At 43.6% G+C, this 13560-nt stretch overlaps 1 protein-coding gene across 4 annotated transcripts in view; it reads right to left on the bottom strand.

Moving 5' to 3' along the window:
* MAPKBP1 (mitogen-activated protein kinase binding protein 1) overlaps positions 1–13560 on the bottom strand; it is a 122629-nt gene that overhangs the window by 21931 nt on the left and 87138 nt on the right. For all 4 annotated transcript variants that reach the window (XM_073348682.1, XM_073348681.1, XM_073348679.1 and 1 more), the window contains 6 exons: positions 13472–13542; positions 12905–13026; positions 12119–12194; positions 8562–8673; positions 7852–7915; positions 5248–5373 (listed from right to left, as the gene is read on the bottom strand). In XM_073348682.1, coding sequence (XP_073204783.1) covers positions 5248–5373; positions 7852–7915; positions 8562–8673; positions 12119–12194; positions 12905–13026; positions 13472–13542 — 571 coding nt within the window. The remainder of the gene's footprint in view (positions 1–5247; positions 5374–7851; positions 7916–8561; positions 8674–12118; positions 12195–12904; positions 13027–13471; positions 13543–13560) is intronic.

Here is a 13560-nt window from a genome sequence, read left to right on the forward strand (position 1 = left end):
ACATTTTCCCCACTCAGTCAAATTAGAGCGGAACCAAAGTCAACTGAAGTAACAAAGTGCAATTAAATAAATTAAGAGCCTTCAACAAATCAGTCAGCACAGCACCCACACTGTGACCTTGCGCAAGGGAGCCCAGTGTAACATTAGCAACCTTTACAGAGGGCTGTGGGTGGGTGTCAAGTGCAAGACATTCAGGAGACAAAAATAACTCATCTATCAAATACAGAAACATCTGGCTAGGGACCAAATTCTCCTGCAATTTACAAATTTCAGGCAGTACTAAAATAGGATCCTCTATACAATGATGGCACTTTAATTTCTATTTTATATGGAGATGTAGAGGGATCTTACTCACACCTTTTCAGATGACTTTCAATATTTTAGGAGTAGGGTGCAGAACAGAACTGAAAGTTTTCTTAGTAGATTCTTCCAGCAAAATGGTCCAATTGCAGATTTCCCTTCTCTGATTTATCCATCTGCGCCCGTCAGTCTCTGCATCTTTCCTATTGGTCTCCATGTCTCTCCGTTCTGTCCTTCTCAAGGTTTTGTGCCTCTTGTGCCTGAGCAGTGACATCCTGCCAGGGCTCATGCATTATAACACCTTTTGTGTATGTCCACACTGCAGCTGGGCACCAGTCTCCCAGCCTGGATAGAGAGAGACTAGCACCAGTGGAGCTCAACCTAGTGCACTAAAAAGAGCAATGTGGATGTTCTGGCTCAGGCTGGGAGTCTGGGCTCTGAATGCTAGTGGGTTGGGTGGGCTTAAGCGTCCAAGCTCCAGCCTGAGCCAGAACATCCACATTGCTAGTTTTAGCATGCTAGCTCATGCCTCACCAGCAGGAGTCTGTTCACATGGGTTGGAGACCTGCTTCCAGCTGCAGTGTAGACATATTCCAAGTGGTGATCCTGTGGTTTATACCACAATGTACAATTTTTTAAATATACTGGAGACAATGCTACCTTTTATGCACTGGTAGGTTTGATGGTGGTTTTTCTATTTGGTCCATCAAGGATTTTGTTGGCATTTTTTTGTGTTTTGTTTATCAGGTTTTTTAATAACATTACTAGTCAGATATCTCAAACTTAATTGATTATATTGTGTGTCAAGTCACGGCTACTTTTTGGGAGATTCTTGGGCATACTGGAGCTGGTGGGAGTGGGGAAGGGCTAGTAGATCAACCAGAATGGATGAAATTTACACACACAAAGCTACACCAAAAGATAGTCTCCATTTGACAAATATGGACTGACAAAATTAGTAGGGAAAGAAAGGACATATTCAAGCCTTTTCAGAAGAACGGAATAATGGGATGTAAATAAAATTTTAGAACCATGAGAGAGGTCAATGCAAACTGCACACAAGCTATCAAACACTTTATCAGGTTGGATATGTCTAATGCAACTTTAAGTCTTTGTCCTACATTATCACAACAAACCTTACTCTCTGGACATCCTTCTCTGTGCCCAACTTTATGCAGTCACTTGTGTTCTTCAGATATACTCCCATGCCTGGTCACTGTAGGTAATATTTTCAAAAGCACCTAAGTCTCATTGACTTGAAGTTTAGGTGCTTTTGAAACTTTAAGTTTAGGTGCTCTTGAAAAGACATAGACTCCCAAGTCATTTGGGTGCTTTGGAAAACCTATAACCTGTAATGTCTACTTTACTTGTCCAAACCACACACCGAATCACAACCTTTATTTCTTTCGCCCATTTTGCTCTCCATGCCTTCTTCCACGAACTTTGAACCCTCTTCTTGACCCTCCTCCCACTCTTCTTCCAGCAGCCCTATATGAACCCTAATCTTCCTCTCTAAGTAACAGTAAAAACAAATCTCAAGATAAGTGTTACTCACTTAAAGCACATTATTTTATTCATTCCTCTACTCTTGTTCTCCTCCCTTGCTCCCCTCATCCAGCATTTACCTTCTCTCAAATTTATCATCCAAACTTGGGTCCTGAACATGCAGCAACTCCTTCCCTGGGGGTGGCCCTGTGCCCATTTGAAGTCCCATTGATGTTAATGGGGCTCCCTGCAGGTGCAGAAATCCACCAACTCAGTTACGGGATTGGGGCTTCAATTGTAAGCTCCCCGGGGTAGAGACATAGTCTTTGGTCTGCAAAATAACTAATACACCATTGTAACAATGCCATTTTGTGTTCTGAAGTTAATTCATACTTAAACAAAGGAGGCGGGGGACGGAATCTAAGAACAAGTGACTGTTCTTATAACAGACACACTTTTAAATGTTTCAACACTGAGCCTGTGCTGCTTGCCCCCTCAGACCTCAAGGACACATTCATCCTATTATAACACGCTTAGAGGTAATGGATGCAGAACACACTGGCAGTTCTGTACTTCCTCTCTCAAAAGGTCTGTGGGTTGAAAGCAGACCCCTTTGTAATTATCACAATGGTATTGATTAAAATGGAGTTATATTGGTGTAAAACTGGAGTAACAGTAGTGAATCAGGCCCTGGTCTTGATTTTACATCAAAAGCCTGTCACATTCCTAGCCATGGGAAATACCCAGCTTTCCTGGAATGCACCACTACCCCATCGAACATTTGACAAGGGGCTATCAATTTAGAATAAATCCAAGGACAAACGGTGCTTCTCTAGAGTACATACAAACTCTTTACACTGGTTTTAGAAGCACTAGCCAAAATTAAACCAAGTTTATCTCCTGCTATTAAAGATAGATCTTCAATAAAATCATACAAAAAGGGGATTTAAAAATACACTCTGCTAACACATGCATCTATAATCCCTGAAACTTTCCAGAGTGAGATCAGTGTAAAACCTCTCTTCCAAATAACTTGGGACCAGGTGCTTTCCAAATAATAAAACAATGTGTTCACACCAAAAATCAAAATATATTAAAAGCCTCTATGCAACTCCTAGTATGAAAAACAAAAATATCTCAAAGAAGCCCATAATGCACCAGCAATATGAAATGACCACAGGCTACATTTCCCCACCAAATAAACAGCTCAAGTTAAATGGGGAGAACACATCAGCAATTCTCATGTCCAGAAGGAGAACCCAGAGGGGTATTGCATGCAGTAGAGAAAACAGCAGCAGCATAAAAATGAAATGGCTCAAAGGAATTCATTATCACATAAGGTGGGGTGCAGAACAATAGGATTCCAGGACAATAGTCAGTGAGGCCAGTTCACAAAACTGCCAGTCGCAGCTGGATAGACACAGCATTATTTTAGATTATAAATCTTCAGCTCACCACTGCCTAATCAGTGCTCTCACTTCTCCAACTTTCTGACGCTCTTTTTTTGCTCATTCACCTTGGGACACTCTCAGAACATGGAGGCATTACACCAATTAGCTGGTGAAACAGATCACCTCCCTTGCTTCCTACCAAAACTGTAAACAATACAGCTCTGAAAGGAGCCTCACAAAATAAATACGTATCCCTGGGGATGGAGCATCTTAATGCTTCTGTGGACCTTGTACCTAGACCACTTATAAGACAATACTCTTACACCTCAAGAAGCAACCCAGTTCTATACAGCCGGTTATGCACAGATTCTGAAGGCAAAACAAGAGCAGATATTACATATCTATAAAACATGGACTCTTACTCAAGACCCTCAGCTCCTCTGCTCCACGCAGTGACTCCGGACCAATGGGCTATTCCTTCAAATTCAGCCAGCAATCCAAAATGCTCTGGAACTGTCTGCCGATATCCAGTGACCACACTGACAAGTCGAAACTGAAAACAAGCTGTAAGCTGACCAACCTAAAATGTTCCAGACTAGCAAAGAGGTCACCAAACAAGTTTTCCAAATTGCTTGTGCTGGTGTGGCACCCATTCAAGCCTCCAGCAAGAGAATGTGACAGAGACAAGTCTCACCTAATGCCGAATGAAATGGAGCGTCCGACACAGACTGCGCCTCAATAAGGCAAAGTTGCAGCTGCTGGAATGATAGAGAGTCTGCTATAAAAAGCACATTGCTTTACAGCTCTAGCATTTTGGCTAGAAAAGGCTGCTTCATGGCTCAATATTAAGGCATCCCAGAATAATTATTGCTTGCATGTCGGACAGGAGATACTTCAAGGAAAGGAAACCTTAGTCCATGCTCAGTGAAACTATGCACACAGACTTTCCTCCTGCCCACTCTGCTCCCAAAGGGAGGGGAAGGTTCTTGTAATTCTTTCAAACAACCAGTCTGGCAAGACCTTCATTGCTTTGGCATTTTTATATCCAGATTTTAACTCAGAGAGTCATTCGAGGAGGGAAGAGAGGGAAAACCCAAAAATCTTTATGGATCCAATTCTATTTTGATACCATGTGAGCCTGCTCAGGGCTGCAGATATTCCCCTCCGCCACCCCGCTCTCCCAAATTAATGTCCGCACATAAAGCCACATATTTTACACTGAACTGATCCACAGACCTAAAAGCCCAGACAGTCCTCCCAGCTGAGTTTGTTCTGTTTGAAACTCAGAGCTCAGTACTTGAGTACCATTGTTCAGAGGAGGATCACTGGATAAATTTAGATCTATTCCAGAGTTTCCAGTTTGTGGGGTTTATTTTTAGACACATTTTGTTTACTGTAAGAGCAAAAAAATCTGACTAGCCAGCAAAAGTCATTCCTTTGGAATGATATCTTTTAAAAGTGACCCTCCCTGAAACTTCCGCTCCTGGGGCTAAGTTAACAATGAATACAGCAGATCTTTAGGACCTACCAGTGCTTTTCACAAAAAAAAAAAAAAAAAAAAAAAATCAACACTGCAAAAAACATATAAATGGCAGGTATTTTTCAGTATGTACCTTGCATAAATCTAGCGGCCAATTTTTGACAGGGTGGGTTTTTAACATAGACCTAGAGTTCTCTAGCCATAAATTACCAAGTTCTTCTTGACAGGATGTTATGTACCTGTCTCAGTATTGCTTTGAAAAGTAGATTTCTGACACCATGTTCAGCTTTAATAAAAGAGCTGTGACATTCAGTACAGATTACAACACAGAATGAAGCGATGCTGGATGTACCCTGCCATTAGATCATAGAGAAGGTTTTAAATCCAAAAATCCAGAGATGCAGAACAAGCAGTACAAAAAACCAGTGTAAAGCCAACAAATAACAAAAGCAAGAGAAGCTGAAAAAATACTCTTGATGAGGAATAAGAACAACCTCCTGCAGTAAACCCAAGTCCACCTTTAAATGTCCCACACAAACTAATATCTAGCCCCCACAACTGTTCTCCCTCTCTGCACCCCTCACCCCTCACCTGATAAGTCCAGCTGTCTTGTGTGGTGGTGATTTCTCCACCTGCTTCCCTCTTTGCTTCATGTCAGCTAGCCGCTGCCGCATGCTGATGGTCATCTCAGAACTCAGGCGCCAAATGAAGATACAGCTGGAAGTGAGGAAAGAGTGAACAAGTTACGTTTCCTTTCAGTCCAGTGTCATTAATATTCTCCGTCAGTGAGGCTAAGAGTTTCCTTTCTGGTTTTGGGAACCAGCCTAAAGGGAGAAGACAGAGCCCAGTGGGCACAACTAGAGTGCATGGTACTTTGGAGACAGACATGTAAGGAAGCTCTTCTCCCACCCCTGGCCAGACCACATGAAGGCTCTCCAGCTGCAGGGACTTTTCTGTTGACAAAAGATGCTCTGAAGCTCCTCTTCTAGGGATGTAGGTAAGATTTTGTATCTTTGTTAACTTTTGTATATAGCACCTAGACGTTACGGCCGTAAGTGCTAAAAAACCCTTTAAAGACACAAAAACTATGGGGCTTCTCAGGCTGGGGAGCATCGTATCCTCACAGCATGTCCAATTAGCAGGGAGTAAAATGACCTGCATTTCACCGATGTTCAACCTCTTCTCAGTGCTGAATGATCCTCCCCTCTCCCCCGCCCCCCCACACTAATCCGCTGGGTCTAATTATACAGAGGTAGAAACAGGGAAGAAATGGTACTGTCATTAACAAAGGGCTACACTCCTTTTGGCCCTAAGCGGGATTTAGTAGGGTTCCTAGATCCCATCAAATGCCAGCAAGCTGGTATTCCAAGGGGGTGGTTGTAGCCTCCTTCCAGGCTACAAAGAAGTTCGCTTTGAACTGTGACTATGACTTTTTTAAAAAAATCCTGTTCTTCTTATCTCAAATCAGAGGCGCTTGCAACCACCACTGCAAGCACTGGTGCCCCATGATTTTTCTGGAGGCACAAGTTGGTCACATTTTTAAAGTGACAGCACTTATATGTCACACCTAGTTGCAAAGGTTATGATCTAGTATAAACTTTGTAGAGGGGAGCCCAGCCTATGAAGTTTGGATCTAGATTCAAGCTTTCCCAAAGTTTACACAGGATCCAAACACACACTAAGGTTCACCTGATAATGAACCGATGCCAGTACCGTCTACGGAGCATAGGTGTAACAAGCAAGAAAGATGCAAGAAACATTGCTAAGTAAGTGGGGAGCCCATTCTACACAACCTGAAGTTTCCAAATTTCCTAGAGTGTAGCCTCATGTAGATGCCATTAGGGTAACACAATCCTATAAAAAAATCTTGGTACTTCTATGTACTGATGACTAGCTGGTTGAAAAAAATGTTGACAAAACTTTTCCCCATCGAAACATATTGATTTCAACAAAAGTTTCATTAGGAAAGTTTCTCAGGTCCTCAATGGAATTTCTGGTAGTTGGGGATCTCACCTGAGATGTGGGAGCCCCAGGTTCAAGTCCTTGCTCTACCAGATTTGGATCGGGGACTTGAACCTGCATCTCCCAGGGAAGTGCTCTATTCTGGAGTTGGGGTGGGCATTTCTCTCTCTCTCTCTCTCTCTCTCCGCCCCCGCTCCCCCCCCCTTGAAATTTTTTCATGGAAAAAAATCACAATATTTCATTTTGGTTCCACAGGGGAATGAAAACAAATTTCAAAACTTCAAAATGTTTTGCAAAATGGAGAAGTTTTGTGGCCAGCCCTAGTGGTGACTAGATTCAGGAGCATTGTTCTGAGCTATTGAAACTGTGCACATTTACACAGACTTCTCCTGAACAATGGAAACTCTGCAGCTAGTTTTTTAAACAGCAGAGTCAAAGTTGTGAGATGCTGCAGCCAGAAGCTAAGGCAGTGGTCTCCAAAGTGGGGTGCGCGCACCCCAGGGGGTGCACAAGACCATCCCTGGGGGTGCGCGGCTGGAGGAGCACTGCCGGCACGGCGACAGCAGCGCTCCCGGACTTTTGATTTTTCGGTGGCACGCCGGCGGCAGCCCGGCTCTCCCCGCTCCATCTTCGGCGGCATGGCAGCTCTGTTTTTTGTTTTGTTTTTTTTTGCTTCCCTAGAGCTGGCCCTGGGGGTGCACGATCCAAAAAATTTGGAGACCACTGAGCTAAGGCACCCTTGGGCTGGCCAGCTGCATTCCTTCACAGGGCAGCTCTCTCTCTCTCACACACAAAAACAATAATAGTTATAATTCCGGGATGTGACATCAACAGCATAAATTACAACTGGGAAAGCAGACCCAGCCTGTTCATGAAGTATCCCATTAGGGCAGGTCAAACCTAGAGGTAACTCATGGGCAATATCACAGAGTTTAGGGACACAAAGCTCTGCATAATCTTGCTCCGCCTGCTACCCGGCTCCAATCTTCTCCACAGCTCCGCCCACTAAGATTTCCTGGGATGTGCAACACCTGTGTGGGATCCAGGAAGCACAGAGATTGTTTTGGACATCACAACACACCCATCACAATATTGCGATGCCCTGACCGTGTGTGCTCCACTTACTTTGCAGAGGCGGTTTAACTCCTGCATGAAACGGCACAAAACCACAGGCTGACATTCTACTAAAGGAGGAGAGGGAGTTAATATCACAACAGCAAACCCTGTGCTTACCTGTCGCCAGAGACAGAGATCAGGTGTTTGCAGTCGTTACTGAACTTCATCCCAGTTACAATCTCTGTGTAAAACAGAACACAAGAACAACGCCTCTTGAAATATGCCACTGTGCAGCACAGATCATTGGCAAAATGGATTTGCTGGGCTCAGCTCTGTACTCAAATATTGATCAGATCCAACATGTTTGCATGGAGCAGAGATACCTAAATTCCCCTATCACATCTAGGTGGTCCCTCTAGGTCAGAATTAAGATTTATTGATGCATAATAGTGTGTGACAGCCCACGACTGAATGAACATGAAGAATCAGCAATCAGCCCACCTTGGAAAGTGATCCTTCAGGGTACTGTTGAGATGTATTGAACAGAGGATTAGGATTCCCTGGAAAAGGAGTGGCTGGTTTATAGTCCGTTTGACGTGGCTGATAAACAGTAAAACGTTTTGCAGAATTTTTATGAGATTTTCAAAATTAAAAAAAAAAGTTGGAATTTCAATAAATATTTTTGATCGTCAAAATTTCAGCCAGCTCTACTCCTGGTCAAAGAAACCCAAACATTTCCAAGGTTGATTTTTTTGTCTGTTTTTTAATTGAAAATTGAATCACCAATTAGAAGTTTCATTCAAAATTCAGAAAAATGTTGACCAGCACTATACGCCACAGTATAACCTGCAGCTAAAAACGCATTGGCTGAAGCTTCTGCAACTCACCTGAGTGCCCATACATTGTGGCCACACACTCTCCGGAGTAGAAATCAAAGATGGAGAGGTTCTTGTCAGAACAGCTAGTTGCAATGTAGAGACCCGAGGGATCAGTCTGCACCTGGTTGAGGAGTACAGGAGGCAGAACGGGCTGGTGAGAAAGTACCTTAGACATATGCACAAGAAATGCCCAGAATGCCAGAAAGAGGGGCACACGCACCGCAGACAGAAAGGTTTAAAGTCACCCGAAGCCCTGTACTCCAAAAGGGCATCAGCATAGGTGCTGAAACTAGGGGTGCTGGAGGTGCTGCCACACCTCTGGCTTGAAATGGTTTTCATCTAGTTCCCTGAGTTGAGGAAGGCCAAGTAAAACCAGACCATCCCTGACAGATGCTGGCTCACAAATTCTTTAAAACCTCCAATGACAAGGATTCCACAACCTCACTTAGAAGCCTATTCCAGCGCTTAACTATTCATAGAGTAAAAGTTTTTCTTAATACCTAACCTAAATCTTCCCTGCCACAGATTAAGCCCATTAGTTCTTCACCTACCTTCAGTGGACATGGAGAACAATTGGTCACCATGCTCTAATTAACAGCACTTCACATATTTGAAGACTTATCAAGTCTTCCCTCAGTCTTCTTTTCTCTAGACTAAACATGCCCAGGTTTTTTAAACATTCTCTCATAGGTCGGGTTTTCTAAACTTTGTAACCTTTTTGTTGCTCTTCCCTGGACTCTCTCCAATCTGTCCACATCTTTCTGAAAGCGTAGCATCCAGAAGTAGTCACTGTACTCCAGGTGAGGCTTCACCAATGCCAAATACAGCAGGAAGAATACCTCCCACATCTCACATAATACACCCCAGAATATTTGCCTTTTTCACAACTGTATCACATTGTTGACTCATATTCAATACGTGATCCACTATAATGCCCAGATGCTTTTCAGCAGTACTACCACCAAGCCACTTATTCCCCATTTTGTAATGCACATTTGATTTTTTTCCCCCTAACTATAATAATTTGCACCTGTTTTTACTGAATTTCATCTCATTGATTTCAGACCAATTCTCCAATTTGTCACAATTTTGAATTCTAATCCTGGTCTCCAAAGTGCTTGCAGTCCCTCCCAGCTTGGGGTCAACTGCAATTTTGTAAGTATAGTCTGCACTCCATTATCCAAGTCATCAATGAAAATATTCAATATCAGACCCAGGACAGATCCCCATGGGACCCCACTAAATACATCCTCTCACTTTGACAACAAACCATTGATAACCACTCTTTGAGCAGTCTTTTAACCAGTTATACACCAACATTATAGTAATTATAGATAACATTACTCTCACCCATGCCCCTACTCAGCCGCCAAACCATCCAGCAACCTTATGACAAGGCCCCCAACCCAACCCACTTGTCAAAACTATCGCAAGAATTACATCTAGCCTCCTTCCCAAATGCCAAAATCCCCCACAGCACCCCAAACCCAATCTGAGACTAAAGTTGATGGTCTCTGAAGGCCCCCACCACTAACCCCCTTTAATTACTGATTTGGGGTCCACTATTTTTGGTTGATCCTGGTTCCTTTAAGGTTTAACCCTATCCCAAGCCCAGAAATTATAGTTGGGAAAGTTACATAAAATACCAAATCTCTCCAACACCCAAGATCCAAGCCTTCAACATGGAAACTAGTCATAAGTTTCGTGCTGTTGGGAACTTGTCCTAGCTAATATCATCATCAAACCTCCAGTTTACACAATTCCATATTGCCTGATAGAAAGCAATGCAATAAAAAAAACTCAAATGACTTGTCAACATGTCAACTGCTGGACTTTTACATTTGCTATGTTACCCTCCCTGCATGCTCGGTTCTGGAGCTGTTACTACATGCATGCTTTGACAAACTTTTGAGAAGCAAGAATACACAAGTCTCAGTTTGGGGGAGGGTGTGGTGTTGTTTTTTTTAAACTACCGGTAACAATTTTGGTTATTCTGGTTTGGTCAATGTTTTTCACAGGGTTCTCTTTTAAAATTCCAATTCTATATATGATCTCAGACTCCAAACAAGTTTAAATACCAGAGCCAAGCATGATTGCCCAGTTACACAGTTACCTTCTAAAAAGTAAAAAAACGGGCTGAAAAACGGAAAAATCCTTATGCTGCTATACTTTATTAGTACTCAGTAGTACAGCACTCTCTCGAGGTCAGCCGAAGCAAATATTTAAAAAAAACAACAAAACCCAACATCAGTAATATTTCATTGTTTGGGGCTGCAAAGAATTGAGCACCTAATAAGATAGAGCAGCCATTTTTCATTTTCAGTGCCTTGGTTTGTAAGTGTAGTAGGGAAGGGGGAACTATAGCAATTGCAGATCAAGTGTAATTACTTGTCTGAACAAAAGCAGAAAAAGGTGAATATGCAGGCATCGCGTTTGTCAGGAGAGGCGCAGGGCTAGGAAACAAGTGGGCATGGGATCCCAGGGTAGAGGTGTACTGGGCAGAGGTGCACACTCCAGCATCCACAGAACCTGCCTACACAGCACTGGGCTCTAGCGGCGTTCCAAGTCCTGCAGGACAGCAGGGTGTTTCAGCATGAGAGTGGCTGGGTTTAATCTATCCCTAAGCCTCTCATTTGTCTGAAGATCTCTTCCTTGGCGGCACCCTCTCATTTCCTTGGTTTCACAAATTTCTCATAAACATTGAATGCCAGCAGCTGCAGCATGTAATCGTAAAGCAAATAAACACATGGGCTAGAATGAGCTCTTTCCAAATGGAGCTCGGGGAAAAAGCAATCACATCCAGACGTCCCAGCAATGACCAAGGACTACAAGGGAAAACAGAGCCAAGGCAGGAGTCCAAAGACTGCCTTGTATGTAGTATGACACTGCCGGCAAGTGCCTCCAGAGCCAACAGGAGCAAATGCCTTTGGTTCTTGTAAGCACCACATACGCCAAATTCTCTTCTGTTGTATATTGGTGCAAGTGCATTGAATTCAATGGAGCATGGCTAATTTAAACCAGCAGAGAATTTGGCCCAGTGTATCACTTGAAATACAATGAGAGAAATTAAACAAACACGTATTCATTTATCCTCACTTTGGACTGAATTAGCCCATGTGTGTTTACCCAGACTGTGGATGGGGCGTGATAAGGGCTAGTATTTGCGGGTAGGTGCTAGGAGGGATCTTTGAATTGGATTTCACCATTAGCTAATTGTTTTATGCACGTGGGATGAGGAGCAGCTGCTGCCTGAGTATTTGTCTTGGATACAAATGAATTTGTAAATGAATGTCTTGGGTCCCCAGAGCCTAGGATAGGCAGTTTTTAATATAAACTAGATATCAAACAACAAGAAATTCATGAATAAATGCTATCTATAGTCCACATTTGCACTTCAGAGGGAAAAGTTCATACACCAAAATATCCTGGATCCATCCCTCACTTCCCAGAGTACGAGATTCAGCTCCAAAGAGCCAGGAAAAGAAAGAGAGAACAAGGTGTGTGTGGGGAGGGGGGGAACTCATAGGGATGGAGGGGTGTCATGCTTGAATTTCTGGAGATCTTACTTTAATGAGAGTGCCATCTTCACCTTGGGAGCCCTTGTACAGCTTCTTCTGCTTCCCACTGCTTATGTTGAAAATCCTGAAGGCGACACAAGCCAGAACTCATCACATCCATGCATAGTTCTCTGCTTTTTCTCACAAGCCTCCCTCCCCTCCCTCCAGGACAGGCCTCTCGCACAGTCACTGTACGGAATGGAGTGGCAGGATGTAGGGTAAGTGGCCACTTTAAGGGGAGCAGAAGTATGCCAGCCATAATTCATAAAGCTCATAACCATTTAAGTGGTTAAAGAAATAGCCTGGGAACTAGCATGGTGGCCCAAAGATCACGTTATTCAGTACCAAGTCCAAGATCTGGGTTTGAATTAACGCTCTTTCTTGATTCTTATACTGGTACAGTGAAGAGTATGCAACAATCAGAAGAGAGGGAAATGAACCTCCTAGCACTTAATGACAGCTATTGGCCATATATTACGAGTGACACTAACCAAACTCTACTCAGCTGTCCCAGCAGTAAGACAGCTGTGGCTAGGGGTGCTGGAACAATTTGTACAGTGGGGGTGCTGAGAGCTATTGAACCAAACTGTAAACCCTGTAGTATATGATGGAAACCACTTAAAGCTAAGGAATGCAGCAGCAAACTAGTTCCAGTACAGATGGCTGTGGCCCATTCATTAAGAGGCAGGTTATATTTAGGAGCAGAGCTTCCATTTAAGCAGCGGTGCAACCCAGACCACCTATCACTGCCCAACTCCTGGGAGCGCACCAAAATCCAACCACATATGAACCAACCTGATGTTACGGTCTTGACAGCCAATAGCAGCATATTTCCAGCTGGGGTCCACATCCATGTCATACAAAGTGGTCTTCCTAACGACGTGGTGTGTCCGGGTAAACCGGACCCCGTCGCCCGTCTGAGCACAGGGGTTAAAAATTAGTGAAAGCCACGTAGTTAACTAGTCATAACAAACTTTCAAATGTGCATGACTTCCCCAAAAGCAGCTAGCCTGCATAAGCAAACCATGCCTTACAGTGACTCCTGCTGGGAGAGGTGGTGATTGGAGGTGCAATGAAGGTCTTCCCACAGCCAATGCTCTTGCACCATTCCCTACGATGACTTCTGCTGGGAAGAGGAATGGGTTCCCTAACCATTCCCTGCAGTGACTGCTGCTGGGAGAAGTTGGGACTGGAGCAGCTGTGCACTTCCTTGTGGCTAGCATATCTAACAATCTCCTACACTGTCACATTGGGAGAGGCCGGGACTGGAATAGCAACAAACACTGCTTGCACACCATTCCTTGAAGGAGCTTCTCGGTGCAGAGATTATAGAAAAGCATGTGATGGCTATAACTAAGTTACCTTCTGTGCAGTACGGAAATAGACACTCTTATCCGCTCCACAGCTGATCATTCGCACCTTCCCATCGTTGGCTGGGAGAGAGAGAAAAA

Source organism: Lepidochelys kempii, chromosome 6 (genome assembly GCF_965140285.1).
Source record: "Lepidochelys kempii isolate rLepKem1 chromosome 6, rLepKem1.hap1, whole genome shotgun sequence".
In the NCBI taxonomy this organism is placed as follows: domain Eukaryota; kingdom Metazoa; phylum Chordata; order Testudines; family Cheloniidae; genus Lepidochelys; species Lepidochelys kempii.